Source organism: Sarcophilus harrisii, chromosome 4 (assembly GCF_902635505.1).
Source record: "Sarcophilus harrisii chromosome 4, mSarHar1.11, whole genome shotgun sequence".
Lineage (NCBI taxonomy): Eukaryota > Metazoa > Chordata > Mammalia > Dasyuromorphia > Dasyuridae > Sarcophilus > Sarcophilus harrisii.
The window spans coordinates 403,889,918-403,906,394 of record NC_045429.1 but is presented as its reverse complement, the minus strand read 5'-3'; the positions used below and the strand labels follow the sequence as shown (position 1 = coordinate 403,906,394).

The 16,477-nt window shown below is 32.8% G+C and overlaps 1 protein-coding gene across 2 annotated transcripts in view; it reads left to right on the top strand.

Annotated features, from left to right (window-relative positions):
* The window catches only part of COL11A1 (collagen type XI alpha 1 chain), a 256,417-nt gene extending 240,607 nt beyond the window's left edge, over positions 1–15,810 (top strand). For both annotated transcript variants that reach the window (XM_031967174.1, XM_031967173.1), the window contains exons 59-67: positions 16–123; positions 2,149–2,202; positions 2,315–2,350; positions 2,460–2,513; positions 3,878–4,127; positions 8,708–8,820; positions 10,212–10,280; positions 12,003–12,236; positions 13,948–15,810. In XM_031967174.1, the coding sequence (XP_031823034.1) occupies positions 16–123; positions 2,149–2,202; positions 2,315–2,350; positions 2,460–2,513; positions 3,878–4,127; positions 8,708–8,820; positions 10,212–10,280; positions 12,003–12,236; positions 13,948–14,094 (1,065 nt within the window). In that variant the 3' untranslated portion in view covers positions 14,095–15,810. The remainder of the gene's footprint in view (positions 1–15; positions 124–2,148; positions 2,203–2,314; positions 2,351–2,459; positions 2,514–3,877; positions 4,128–8,707; positions 8,821–10,211; positions 10,281–12,002; positions 12,237–13,947) is intronic.
* The last annotated feature ends 667 nt before the right edge of the window (positions 15,811–16,477 follow it).

Sequence of the window (16,477 nt, the reverse complement as noted above, 5' to 3'; positions counted from 1 at the left end):
GTATTTTTTTCAAAGGGACATCCTGGTTTGATTGGTCTGATTGGTCCTCCAGGAGAGCAAGGTGAAAAAGGCGACAGGGGACTTCCAGGAACACAAGGAACTCCAGGAGCCAAGGGTGATGGTGTTAGTAAAAACAAACAAACAAAAAATTATCCCTTTCTTTTTCTACTCAGTAGTTTTTCTTCAAAGAAAATGTCCCTCTATATATGAAAAGAAATAAAGTTCAAAAGTTATACATTTCAAGAATTATATCAGGATTTTATCTTTCTTTTTTTTTTTTTTTTTTTTTTTTTTTTAATAGCCTTTTATTTACAGGATATATACATGGGTAACTTTACAGCATTTAACAATTGCCAAACCTCTTGTTCCAATTTTTCACCTCTTACCCCCCCACCCCCTCCCCTAAATGGCAGGATGACCAGTAGATGTTAAATATATTAAAATATAACTTAGATACATAATAAGTATACATGACCAAAACATTATTTTGCTGTACAAAAAGAATCAGACTCTGAATTATTGTACAATTAGCTTGTGAAGGAAATCAAAAATGCAGGTGTGCATAAATATAGGGATTGGGAATTCAATGTAATGGTTTTTAGTCATCCCCAGAGTTCTTTTTCTGGGTATAGCTGGTTCAGTTCATTACTGCTCCATTAGAAATGATTTGGTTGATCTTGTTGCTGAGGATGGCCTGATCCATCAGAACTGGTCATCATCTAGTATTGTTGTTGAAGTATATAATGATCTCCTGGTCCTGCTCATTTCACTCAGCATCAGTTCGTGTAAGTCTCTCCAGGCCTTTCTGAAATCATCCTGTTGGTCATTTCTTACAGAACAGTAATATTCCATAATTTTCATATACCACAATTTATTCAGCCATTCTCCAACTGATGGACATCCATTCAGTTTCCAGTTTCTAGCCACTACAAAAAGGGCTGCCACAAACATTCGTGCACATACAGGTCCCTTTCCCTTCTTTATAATCTCTTTGGGATATAATCCCAGTAGTAACACTGCTGGATCAAAGGGTATGCACAGTTTGATAACTTTTTGAGCATAGTTCCAAACTACTCTCCAAAATGGTTGGATTCGTTCACAACTCCACCAACAATGAGGATTTTATCTTTCTATAATGATTTTTGTTTCATGTTGTAGAAGTAAGGGATTAGAGTTTTCAAGTAAAAAAAAAAATATAAATAAATGGGGGTAGCTAGATGGTACAGTGGATAAGCCATTGAACCTAGAATCAGGAAGATCTGAGTTCAAATCCAGCCTCAGAAACTTAACACTTCCTAGCTGTGTGACCCTGGCAAGTCAATTAACCCTAATTGCTTCATTACAAGTTATTAATTAATTTGATCAATTGGAATCATTGAAAAATATTTTAAAAATCATTGAAAATATAAATAAATGTACTGGAGTAAAGGGGGACAGAAATAAATACAGTTATCCCTTTTATATCACAACTTTTCCCATCAAGTATTTGTTATATCTTGGGTCAGCATAAGACATATATGGGAATTTTGGAAGAATTTTGTGGAAGCCATAGATGAACCAAAAAAGAAATTTAGAAACTCAGAAATGCATAAATATATAGTAGTATATAATATCAACATATTTTATCTTTTAATAACATAATAATTCAGACTTCAAAGGGAGAGCCAAAAATTTTTACTTGCATTTTTCAGATAGAATGGGTGTTGTGTTGTGATTCTAATACCTCACCCTAAAAGTGGAAGGAATAACTGTAATTCTCATCTATACCTTATAATGACAATAAGAATATTAAGGACTTAATAGGCATATAAAAGAGTTGGCCTTGGAAAGAGTAGCTTTCTAGTCCTACTTTTGATTGACTACTTTTGTGACTCTGGGCAAACCATTAAACTATTCAGTGGTCCTGGGCATTGGTGAAGAATATTTCTTCATAGAGGAATTCTTGTACCAGTAAAATCCCAAGGTTAGGTATTTATTTTATTTTATTTTTAAGTAAGAACACAAATACATTTTCTGCATCTAGAGAGACCATATAACATTATTCTAATTGAGTCACATATCCTGGGGGAGCTCTATAGCATACATCACTATTCAGGGAAACTAAAAATGTATTCTGGCAAGCTCTAATTCTGTGGTTCTTTTTTTCAGGGGATCCCTGGTCCAGCTGGTCCTGTTGGCCCCCCTGGTCCTCCAGGCTTGCCAGTAAGTTCATGCTCTAGATATGTTTGACAGTATCTTACTCCTCTCAAATGGGTCAATAAAATGCTTCACCATCATAAATCCTTATGCTTGTTTATCATTTTCCTTTTTCTAGGGTCCTCAAGGTCCAAAAGGCAACAAAGGTTCTTCTGTAAGTATACTCACCTTTTTTTTTTTTTTTAAATTTTACATTTTTCATTTGAGGACTTTTTTTTTCCCCCTCATGATTGATAACATTAATTCTTTTCTCTGTTCAACAGGGTCCTACTGGTCAAAAAGGTGACAGCGGTCTTCCTGGGCCTCCTGGGCCTCCAGTGAGTACAATTTTGTGCTAATATTACATAAACACTTTATATCCTGAGACTTTAGATAATCTGAGTGCAAAGGATTTTAAAAACTTAAAAGTCAGATGCTGACATCATTTATGTTGATAATGTTGCTTTTGTAGTTGTTTGCCCTTAGTTCTGGAAAAGGACCATGACATCAGAGAAGTCATTGTATGGCCCCTGATTTACTCAGAGCAAATGTAAACAGGAATTGTTTCTGTTTTGACCAGAAATACTGAGGCTCTTCACTTCATTTGTATTTTTTTTTTTTTGACTTGGTAAAAGAGACATTGATTATATAGAAAACAACAAAAGCATCCCTTACATTCAAGTAGGTCTTCATGTCCTAAGCTAAGCTACCTTTGAATATGCTTTACATTCTGGGAATAGAGATATCCCTGCTATACCTTGTAAAGAAAGATTCATGCTGTAATTATCAGAATTATAGCAGAATTGTGGCATATATCTACTCCCCTCATGTATATGTCATTAGTACAATGAAAGCAAATGTGTACATACCTCATGGACCCATCTATGGATTCCCTGTGTCTGAAGACAAAAGTACAGACATTTCACATTTATTCCATTGGTGCATATAGCTTTAAAAAGTGTCTCTTAATTCTTGCACTGACAATATGTTTGTATAGAGGAATCAGACATAAAAATGAAATTCAAAGTTGTCCTTTGAGTCCATTTTTATGTCCAGACTATAAGCTTGAAGTATGGGGATATTTTCTCTTTAACAAATTTGATGATGTAGACTGTTGCTATTGTTGGTTTTCCTGGTGGGAGTAAAATTTGATAACATAACAATTAAGCAAACCAAAACCTCAGTAGTAAAGCACAAATTCTAAGGATTGCAGAATTTACAAATATGGCATCAAAAATCCAAATGAAAACAATTATTTACATATTCATGAAAATAGGAAAAATCCATTCAAACTCAATTACCTTAAATTACAATTGCATTTACTCAATTATTTTGTTAAGTGTTGGAGGAGAGAGTGTTGATCCTGTGCTTTACCTTGTATTAAAAAAAAAAAGGCAAATAGATGCATACACACACACACACACACACACACACAGAAAATCTTTGCCCATAGTAGCTGACAATTTGTTGGGGAATATGAAACTAAATTAATAAAATAGATGCCAAAATTAGTAAGTAAGCCAATTCTATAGATATTGTACAGTGAAACATATCAATAAGCTAAAAATCAGATCATTATGGATCTACTTCAGGAAAGCAGTAGATTTATAATTACAAAATAATTATGCAATTATAGATACATCTGAACATCATGAATTTTACAGATAATGCATTGAAATAACTTCTGATTCTAAATTTATAGGGCCCTCCTGGTGAAGTCATCCAGCCTTTACCAATTTTGTCACCCAAAAAGACCAGACGGCATGCTGAAGGTATGCAAGCTGATGCAGGAGATAATATCCTTGATTACTCTGATGGCATGGAAGAAATCTTTGGTTCTCTCAACTCTCTGAAACAAGATATCGAGCGGATGAAATATCCCATGGGCACACAGAACAATCCATCCCGAACTTGCAAAGATCTGCAGCTCTCCCATCCAGACTTCCCAGATGGTATGTTAATAATACATGACAAAGCAAATGCACTAAACCTCTGATTTACTAAGGAATATTGTCAGTTCATTAATCCTTGTTATATGGTTAATATACTCTCTAAACAAAACTAAAGAAAATGATAATTAAGTCCAGACTTTCAGACAGAAAAATATAAAATAAAAAGTCTTACAGTAAGAGTAATTCAACTTTAGTAAAACCTTTGTCTATAAAACAAGATTTTATTAAGTTACAAGATTTACTTTAGATGATTAAAGATAATATGATGTTTTATTTTATTCTGTGAATAAAGAATTAAGGTAGAGAAAATGGAATTCCACTGATTACACAGGCTTACTGCGTATGTGTGGATTTCAAAGTTCAGACCTGACTCAGTCACTAGTTCTCCTAATGGGGCATTTTTGTCCAAATGAGAAATTACATTGTTCCTCAAATGGAAGTAGCCAGTGTTTCTGGGTTACTTCTGAGTAAGAATCATTTTGTTCCATTATGGGGTAGAGCAGAAGTGATGAAGCAGATTTCAAAATAGAAGGGATGATCCAGTCTATTTATTTACATAGAGTATAAATATTGACTTAATATATAAATAAAATTAAAATTATAATTTTAAGTGCAATGACTATATTTTCATTTCAAACACAGAATTTATCTAAGAAGTATAAGTACCATTAATTCTACATATTTGTTAATTAAATTCAGCAAATTCAATTCAATAAACATCTCATAAGTTTTCAGAAAAATTGTATCTTTAATATGGTACAATGACCTTGGGTTTTCAAAGTGTAAGCTTTGTGGAGTATGAGCTTGTGTGGCTAGCTCTACCACATAAAAAGGGTTTGGTTACAATCATAGAGATCAGTGGAGCCTTCTGTCTAAAATCAAGCCTAGCTCAATATGAAGAAGCCTAACTGTAATAAATTGACCTCTAATTGATGAATTTTTTTATTATTGTAACTAATGAAATGATTTTATATTTCCCATCCTAACACAGTCAAGCCAAATTTCTCTACTTGCTTCCTTCCTATACATAATATACCATTCCCCACCTCCTTGGCTTTGAATAATCTGTTTCCAGGCTTTCTTTCTTATTCCTGCCACTTAAGAGTCTCACTCTTTCTTCAAGATTCATCTTAAGTTCCACTTTCTGCTTAAGACTTTTTGATGATCTAGAAAAATTTACTTTTATTTATATGCTGTATTTATTTACTTCTATTGTTTTCTGTCAGTAGAATATTAGCTTGTGTAAGTCAGGGAATGATTTATTTTTGTCTTTATAATATTAGAACTTAACACACTATTGGTAGCTAGTGATTAATTGAATTTATTAAATTGAATTTCAGTTTTTACCCTTATTCTTTATTCATCTATACACCAACTCCTTTCTTGATCATCTATTTCCTCAATAATATTCTTGTATAGAGATCATAACTAGAAATATACTAGAGCTTATTCAAATGGATGTGAAATTTAGTAACGAGATTTGATATATACACAAATATAGAAGAGAAGAACACCAATTGATTTTTGTTATTAAAGATGTTTTTATCTTTTTAAAATTCTTATTGGTTGGTTGGTAGATGACATGCTCAGGATTCTATTTTCTTCAGTATTGCCTATGTCAAAGAGTTATTAACTATATAAGTTTTTATTTAAGATAGTAGCAATCTAGTTCAGTATAAGTTCAGAGTGTATTATAGTAGCTAGGAAAGGATTAGAAAGAGAAATAGGTTTTGGTCTAGATTTTGAAAGGAGTGTCAGGTATGAATAGACAGAGAGAAGAGGGGATTAATGGGAAGAGTAAAAGATCATTTTTAGAAAGTGGGAGAGATGATTATTAATAAGCAATATCTTGGGGAGATTGGGAGGCTTTCCCCTTTTTCTAAATTTCTCATTTTAAAAAGTTAAATTTTCTTGTAGGACATTACTGAAAATGAGATTCCATAGATTCTGGGGATATTGGTCAGACCCTACCCAATCAATATTGGAATTTAATCTTGGGTGTGAAAGCTTATTGTGTTCTATTCAAGTTTGGGTGAGGCAGATCTAGTTGTCTAGATAGTCCAAGGCTGTTGGTGGTCTGACTGGAGATAATTTTTTTCTACAAGGGTCACTCTCAGTCCCTCATTAAAAACGGTATGTAAACGGTGAGCCCTGCCACCATGATTGTCTTTGGTATAAAAGAGATGATGAAATGACCATCCTTTTATTAATAACTTTGGGCTTTATTAAGAAATGACTAAATTAGTCAGAAACTATGTCTTTTTAGACATCCCAGGAGAAAACTGTCCTTACTTTCAGTATTGTTGTGTTGTTCATACTTATACATAATTTTGTAGGTGGTGAGGAACCACTAGAGATAGAGGAGTTAGACTTTTTTCATTATTTCAAAAGATTTATGAATCATTATTGAGGGTATTTCCTCAGTACAGATTGTGGCACTTCACCATTTCTTGATTTGTTTTGTCCAAAGAAATATCACTTCATTTATCTCTCAAGCTTTTGGAGAAGAGCCTCTCCAAATTTAGCTCTGAAAGTTCTTAGTCATGCATAATCCACTTTCATGCTAGTACTTAAAGCTTCCCAGGCTAGTTCAGAGCTGGCAAAAAGCCATTGAGAACTTAAGTTCAACAATTCTGAGGTGATTCTTCTGTCTCTAAGTCTGTCGATCTACTTTTCATTAATTTTTGCTACAGTTGGCAATAATGAATATTGACTACTGAAGCTGGAGTCAGACTGAAGCTATTCCTGTGTGAAAGTTTCATGTTTTCAAAGTATAGATTTTGGGGACATATTGTAGTTAGGGTAAACTAAAGCTTGTTATCTTTAATATATCTCTTCTTTTATGTATGTGTGTATGTGTGTGTGTGTGTGTGTGTATTTTTATTTAATGTTATATTTGTATTTTTATTTTTCCCCAATTACATTCAAAACAATTATGTTTTACATTTGTTTTTAAAACTTTCAGTTCCAGATTCTCTTCCTTATCACCAACCCCAGCCCCCATTAAGAAAGCACATGTGAAATTGTTGAAGTTGGGAAGGGGACCCCAAAAATTTGGGGTCACAGACCAATATCACAAGGTGTCACAAAGGAATTTGCAGCCTTGAACCCATTTCCTAGGCAAAGGGCAAAGTTTTATTGTAATTATAATGGATTTACAAGCAGACCAAATTCCAAGAGAATTTATTTAGCAAGGAAATAGGAGCAAAAAGACATATTTATCTAGATTTCTATCATTGATATACTAATTCTATGGCCCAAAGGAGTGGTCTCTGGAGCTGGTTATCTATCATTTACCAACCAATCTGTCTGACAGTCAGCAGTGAACTGAGCAGTGGTCTATTCAGAATCAGACAAATTGTTGGGTATGGAAAGTCTCTGAGGTAGACTCCAAAGCCAGAAGATATAATATTACTGACTTATTCTTACAACAGAATCCCCTCTAAGATCAGGAGACATTAAAATCATATTACATCGAAGTTATTCATAACATTTCCAGAAAGGTCATGTTGTAAAAGAAAGCATTAATTTCCCCCCATTAAAAAAACTCAAGAAAAATAAGAGAGAGACAGAGAGACAAAGAGAGAAAATGGTTCCATCTACATTATAGTATGGTATATCTCTTCTTTTAAAAGAGACAGTGGAAAGTTAATGTTAGCACCTTTCTTCGGGGTTGATCTTCACTTTCTCCTATTTTGTTTGGACAGAACTGCTTGCATGTTGTCTCCTGCATTAGATGAAAGAGCTCATTAAGGGCAGGGATTATTATTATTATTTTTTTGCCTTTTTTTGTATTCCCAGAATTAAAACCATACCTCATATTTTATAATTATTGAATTGATCTGATATTAATAGAAACCTTCATGAGCTCCGGTAGCAGCAAAAGATTATAGATTATTTACTAGTGTCCAACCTCTTGGAGATGAGCTTTCTCCAAATGTAGCTAAGCTGGGTCTTCAAAAAACAAGTATATATGCCATTCATGAAATATTTCTGGCAATTGTCAATGCTGTAAAGTTACCCATACATATAACCTGTAAATAAAAGGCTATTAAAATTTAAAATTAAAGTAAATTAAATTAAAAAAAAAAAGAAACTAGAGCTAGAACCTACTTATCTTGTTAGTAAGGAAATTGAGGTTCAGAGTACTTGACTGAGGTCATATAGCTAGTTAGTGATAGAACAGGATTAGCACTCAGATCCTCTGATTTACAGTTTTTGTTCACAGTAGTGGATATTTATTCTTTAAGAATACAGTTTATCTAGGCACTAATACATATATAATAATATCAATTAGTTTCTGATATGACTTTTTAAGTGGTTTCAAGCACTTTACAGATATTTCATTTTATTTTCATAACAACCCTAGGAGGAAGGTGGTATTATTATTTCCATTTTGCAGATGAGAAAACTGAAGAAATTGAAGGTTAAGTAATTTGCCCAGAGCCATCCAACTAATAGGTAGCTGAGGCTGGATTTGTGTTCAAGTTTTTCAACTCTAGGCCTGCCTAGCTGTCTCTGAGTATGACTACCTCTGTATAAATGATCATTCATGTTACCAATGCTTATGTATCTTTTAGGTGAGTATTGGATTGATCCAAACCAAGGCTGTTCTGGAGATTCCTTTAAAGTTTACTGTAACTTCACAGCTGGTGGAGAAACTTGCATTTACCCTGACAAGAAATCTGAAGGAGTAAGTACCAATCTGTTTTGATGGTGATGCTGTCAGTTCTTGCCATGTTTTTTCAATATTGAACTAAACAGGAGAATTATACTGTCACATTTTCATATATCTGCTTTTCTTACAGAGTAATTAGTATATACCATTTGCATAAACATGAGCAAGGCAATGGAATGATACATAGAGTTAACAAATGCCCTTCCCTCTTTTTTTTTTTTGCCCAGATGTATTTTCTATGCACCTGCTTGCTTGCTAACATAGCCCATATCCTATGACTCAGCCCAGCTGTGTACCAGTTTTTTCCTGTTTGTAATATTCGAGCTGAAGTTTTTCCTGACATAATTCAAAGATGCATATTATGTTCAAATAACATTCATATCTGAAAAATAATGTCTATATGGAGAAAAATAAAAACCATTTTTCTGTAACATGGTCCATCTCAACTAAACTGGTAGTTGAAATTGTAGGTTTTCTTACCGGTTTGTTCTATAAATGGTTTTGCTTTCCATTTCTAATTAAACTTGATGCAAACCATTATGATATAGAGCAAATTCTTCCCTAGAATAATATAAGAAGAATACTCAGTGCACTGCATAGGAGGAAAGTTTGGTTCTTATTTGTATTCTTGTACTAAAGCTCATTTTTTCTAGTAAATGATATGCAGTGTTCAGAGGTACAGAAACCCCTAAAGGCATCATAAGTTGCTATATGTGGGACTGATCTTTTCAGTGGAAAAGTTGGCTTTGTGTTTATGGAATGGGGGAAAAATGAAAACTATGCACCCACCTGCTTTGCAGTGGAGAATAACCAAGCTTCATGGTAAGAGAGAAATTTATGAAAATGGAAATAAGCTCCCCTCTCAGTGAGCAGCATTATTCCTTATTGTGAAACTCCCTCTCCTTCCCCCTTCCACCTCTTTCTGAATCTTGGTAGTAACTATATTCCCAAGTCTGTATAAAACTTCTTCAAATATATCACTAGGGAATTAAAAAAAAAAAACAGTTCCATGGCCATGATTTTTGGCTTGCTGTTTTCTAGTTATTTTCAGAGTGATTCCTTTACACAGGCCATACTGACTTTATTTCTCTAAGCTAACAGATGGCCCCTAGAAAAAGCAGCACCTTTTAAACTACCAACTAAGATTTCAAATAAAGCCCTATGGCTGTTAGTGTATTTCCTCCTCCAGACATTTTTTGAGACACATAAAGAAAAGAATGTCCTTCTAATTTCACAAAATGAAGCCCTATCATGTTTTTCTTCCTCCCTGTTTTTCCCATGACCTTGAATGGAATTCACAGTAGTATGGAAGGTGCATTTGTTTTCTTATTTTTAACAGAAATGTATAGAGACCTATGATTCCTTTTCTTGCTAACATTCCCAAATATTCTCTTCTTTTACAATAGGTAAGAATTTCATCATGGCCAAAGGAGAAGCCAGGAAGCTGGTTTAGTGAATTTAAGAGAGGAAAACTGGTATGTTATTGTTGCCCCATGCAATCATTTATTGCTACCATCACAAGTTAAGCTCCAGTTATAAATCCAGACTATCTCTGTAAAAGACTGAATTACATACTGTAAGCACCCTTCTCCATATTCTGGTACCTGTTCAATACAGATATAGTGGGCCACTCTCAGATTTTAATGACAGACTAAAATTACTCTGACAGAATGAAAGGAAGCACACTGAGTTTTTAACTGAAATATATAATCAAATAAATGCTACTTTTCTTTGACTACTTGAGCTCGACATTCAGATATGATTATATTAGGGATAACTACTATAAAAAATAAAGAAATTATGTAGGGTTTCTGCCTATGCTATTTAAAAGAGTTTAATTTCTTACATTTTTGATGCCTAGTCAGTATATTGTTCTCTTTATCAGGTAGGATATAAGAGTTGAGTAACCTAAACTTTGTGGTCCCTTGATCACTTTAAATAACACACTATTATTTAAACTAGAGAGTGACTAATGGCATACAGAAGTTAAGTCACTTGTATATAGCCACATAGCTTGTCAATAGCAGAGAGATTTTCAGCTCAACACTATATCTGCTGTTAAACTTTCTCCATTATTTATAATAAAATACATTCCTGATCACAGAATTAAAGATGAAAAGGACCTGAGAGATCATTTAATCCCAATTCCTGCATTTTACAAATGAGGGAACTATGACCTAGAAGGAGAAAGTGACTTAGACCCGATTTTAAATTCAGTTTTCTCTTTTTAAATTTGAGTTAAACCTTAGAAGCTTCCATGAAATTAACATTTTTGTATTAATAGTTTTCCTTGGTACAATTTAAAATGAGAAAAAAAAAATTTTCCTAAGATACTTGAAGATTATCATGCATTTAAACTTGTTAAATTTGAAAGACAATCATATCATATATATTTTATTTGATTATTTAATGGCATAAGATGATTGAAAATAGATCTTTTCAAATTCCAATTGACCCTTAAAACCTCAATACATTTCTGCCAATATTACCCTATACAGAACCACTGATCCCAAGGATATTTTCTAAACTCCAAAGTTGAAATTTTGAATTTCTGACATTTTATATTTATATCTGATAGTTGCCTTTGCTAAAGTTCTATTCCAATACTTCACTGTGGCATGTTTCTGTGTTCGGTTATAGATGGCTATACTAATAGACAAGAAATTCTGTCAGATCCTGCCACAACAATCAAGAAGAGCAGAATCATAGCCTTCTGCTCCAAAGGCCAATCTGTTCTTTTTGGGCTAAACTGACTTGTCTAAAATCATGTAGATAGTTAATTTCCTCAGACACTAAATCTAGCCTCTTCTCATAATATTCTATCATCTACACAATTGTTCCCCTTTAAGATCTAATTCACATGTATATACATAACCCAATTTTAAAAGCATTGATCTGGATATACCAGCACCAATTACATGGAAACATTAGTTTAATTGATTTAGAAACAGTGACAAGGAGCTGAAATGATTTATTGGTGGCATATAATGAGTTGACAACAAGGAGGACAGAAATGAATTCTGAACCTTTAATTCTTGATGTGTATATGCTAGTCCCTAAAGTGTGCCTCGATTCAATTGGTCAGAATGCATCAATAGATATAACTAAATGTGTCTGAGCCCCATTTAATATCATTGGAGGTTTCCTTCTCTGAAGGGAGAGGTGTTCACGTTCCTGCATTTCGTTTCCCCCCACAGCTCTCTTACTTGGATATAGAAGGGAATTCCATTAATATGGTTCAAATGACATTCCTTAAACTTCTGAGTGCTTCAGCCAGGCAAAATTTCACCTACAATTGTCATCAATCAGTGGCTTGGTATGATGTAACATCTGACAGTCATGACAAAGCACTCCGATTCTTGGGATCAAATGATGAGGAGATGTCTTACGACAACAACCCTTACATCAAGGCTCTTTATGATGGCTGTTCTGTAAGTAGAAGTTCAGACTCTTTTTATTTGATTTCTTTTTCCTTTAGCAGAATAACAAGACTACTCAATAATTTTCTCCATTCAGCCCTGTGTTATATTTCTCTGGTGAACAGACGCCAATTTTACTTGGGATTTGATGTTTAAAACTAACAAGTCCTTGACGGAATGAATTAGAAATATCTAGAAGTGGTTCCATAAGTGAAGGAAAAAAGAAATTATTTTTAAAGCAATACAAAAACCAACAATAGTATGGCTATGGTTATTTTGTACTGGTAATGTGGGGAAGCAATAAGCTTTAATAAATAATGGGAGCAGAAAATCATTTCTATAGCTTCTATGGGTATGAAATTTACTGTAAATTATGGTTCTATAAATTCAAAGAAAGTAGTAATGAAATTTCACACAAATATATTTTCATTAATATCTTTACATATATGTGTCTATATAAATATGTGTCTATGTGTATGTGAACATATGAATATATACACATATGCACATGCCTATGTGTATATGTACCTATATTTAAACATCTGATCTATTTATCTAAATTTATGAGTGAATGTGTGTGTGTAAGTTTGTGTGTTTGAGATATGTATTTTCCTAGGACAAAAATATTTAAGTTACAAGAAATGTTTTTCTAAAAGGATTAATTATATATTATGACCCTCACTCCATGGCAAAGTAGTCTTGAAAGCCTAATTAAGATCTCAGTTTCTCAACTATTCAGGTCCTTGATTCAAAGTGGCCAGATGAAAAATTTTCAGGATGATTTTTTTCCCCCAAAGGGATAACTTTTCCTCAACACTCCCCTTAAATTTTGTATAGGTTCTGTGCCTACATAATGTATATTGATTGAGTAAACATTTAGTGCCAATTTTCAGAATATGTTGGAGGCCATCCTGCTATTTGGGACTTTATTTACTTCAAACTAATTCCCCTATGAAAACAATAACATTCAAAGGAAAATCTACCTTACTGTGCTCTATTGAGCAGAGCAATAAAAGGATTTAATGTAAATAAACCCTTCTAAGTCACAGCAGTGAAGAAATAGTTGTGTGTGGCATTGATTTCAAAAGACTAGAAAAAATTACTAAGAACATGATACCAAGCATCAGCAAGAAAATATAGATTTGAGAAAAGTAAAAAAAAGTTTGAAGAAGAAATCTTTTTTATATTTTTCAAATCTTACTTTATTTTCTGATAAACTCTTTCTTACAGAATTATTTGTGATATTTAAACCATTGATTGACTGCTTTGCAAATGTTAAACTGTAGTAGTTAATGTCACAATAGTTAATTATGATTATTTACTGAATAGCATCATAATTATAATGATAAAAACATGAAAATGTAATCTTCTTATGAAATATGGTCCCATAAAGAGGATCAATTTTCATATTATGCTTTCTATATTATCTCCTAATAATATATTATTCCCTTGTTGCACATAGTACTGTGCTTCTATCTTTCTTATTGCCTTGCTAATTTTGTAATATATTCACCAATGGTTTAGTTGAAAAGATTTCCTTAATACCAAAGGAATGTGGCAATATTAGCAACAAATAATAAATTAGAAGCAAGGTAGAACTATTCCCATTTCTACCTATCTAGCTCCCTTTGCTCTTGGGAAAACACAGAATTTATTCATTAAAGACTTGTGAGAAATGTGTCTATACATAATCATTGTTTTTGTTTTGTTTTTAATTTCACAGTCACGAAAAGGCTTTGGAAAGAGTGTGATTGAAATCAATACCCCTAAGATAGACCAAGTACCTATTGTTGATGTGATGATTAATGACTTTGGAGATCAGAATCAGAAGTTCGGATTCGAAGTTGGCCCAGTTTGTTTCCTTGGTTAAGATTAGGGCAAAGAACATATAAATCGACAAACATTTTACCTTGGTACCAGCAGTCCACTTTATGCCACATGCAAGTTTTGAATATGGATGGTGTAGAAAATGTCTTGCTGTGTATGTATGTATGTATAATTTAGAAAATGTGTTGCCCTTGTAGGGCCAGAATCACATGACTTAAATTTTTTTGAAAATCATGAAAGACATGTATACTGTGGCACAGATGGAAAACTTAGGGTTGATTTTTCATTCCCTATTCTCCCCTCTTCTTCCCCTATTTGGATTCCTTTGGTGCTATTCTTTTAAAAAGCAACAAACATACAAAAATCCATCAACAACATATATATATAGGAAAGACATGGTGCTCCTTTCCATCCATCACAGGAGGTGCTAAGAAGATGTGTTTAATAAATTGTAATTATTATATGTACAGTACTATACTGTTATTTTCTTTGTCCATTTTCAAAACTTGCATGTGTCTCCGATTTGCATCTGGCTCTAACTTTATAAAATTACAAAACTCTGTTGATGGCAATAAATACTGTGTATGTATTATGCGAAATAAAGCTGTAATTTCCAGTGACTCCAACTCCATTTTCTGGTTAATAATAATAATAAATTAATAATAATAATAATAAAAATCCCTTTGTATATATTGATGTTGAAGAGCTCTGTTATTTGAAGTCGCCAAAAAATCTCAGGTGGCAAAAAACTGGAAGACCTTTGGCAACACACTCAAATCAACTCTTCTCTGCTGTTGTAACCTTTTGATGAATTGCAAACAGAAGCAGCATCCTCTAGGGTGCTAAGTTCTATGGTGCTATACCTCAGACTTTTTTTTTTTTTTTCTTTTCGGAATCCAGGAGTTCTTTATAAACCTGTATATACCTAAAGAAAGCAAGTTTATATTTTGGGGTGGGAAAATAATGTGTATGAAAAGTACTTGTATTTAAAGAGATCTGTTTAATTCTTTGTGCAGTAAAAGATTAGATCTGTCATTGCCCCTCTCTTGTATATCATCTGAACATTTTTTTCAGTGTGCTTATTTGATGCACATTAATGTTAAAAATGGAGCCTAAACAATTATTTATGAATTTGTGCACTTATTTGTCTTTTTTTTAATTATTATTAAATGATGGATGATGAACATTTACTTCTTTGGGTACCAAAATCCAGTAAGTGTTTCAAATACCATATGCCCACCCCACCAATGGGACAATTTCTTTTTTTTTTTTTTTATTTTCAAATAAAGGCCATAGATCACACGATTCTACCTAGTTGCTAAGCAACATATAAGTGGACTACTCATTAAAAGAGCCTATTTTTAAACTCAATTTATACAAGTCACTATCCAAATTCCATAGTTGGTTTCTTTTCCCTCTGAAGTTTTTTTTTTTTCCCCTAATAGATGCAAATAGAATGAAGATTTAAACCTCTCAAACACAATCCTTTTGTAACTATTTTTTTTCATAATATATGTAAGACTTGAAAATAAATGTTTGTTATTATTTCTTATTTTAATTGTTAAATTAATTGATACCAGATTCCACTGACTCATTTTCACTTGGTCTTTTATCATGAAAGAGTATACTTGTAAAAAGTGAGACTACAAACTGAACATTTGTCATTCAGAATATCTTTTATTTTTGAACCCAAGTTTGTTGTAACTGTCACCTTCAGAAGGAAGATATGAATTTTATCAATAAACTTGAGTCTTGTCTACCTGGATTGATTATTCTGTTTCTTAAATAGATTACATTTCTATTTTTAATCCTCAGTAAAACTATCTTAATCTACTCTTTCTATCCAAAGACATTTTGCCATTGAAAGATAGCACACTAATGGGCAGAAAAACAAAATAGAAAATCGTTCTGTGTATAAAGAAATGAATACTGTATCTTACTATCATTTGTTTAAAAGAAGTATATTTTAGATTTCAAATATTTATGGAAGAGAGCTCATCTTACAAAGAATTTCTTTTTAAAAGGCTTAACCAAATGATACATATAAAAATAAATCTAAATCATAAACAATCTTCAAATTAGTTATGGAATTCAGCCTCTGAATTTCAAGAATGTGTTTTTTTTTTTCCCTTCAATATATTAACCAATTAAATAACCAATGAATCAAGACACATTTATTAAGCACCTATATCCTATGTGGTAAGGTTCTCAAGTTAAGTCTACAAAGACAAAAATGGACCCTGTTCTCAAATAGTTTACATTACTACTTGTACCATTCTCTCAGAGAATGTCCTAACTAGTAAAGAAGACCATTCTGGTTAAAACAATATTTCTCCTGCTTTAAACGAACAAGTTTCCAGCTAGTTAGTGTATTCTAAACTCTCGAAATTTAGGTCAAAACATAATAATACATATTGATTTTTAGA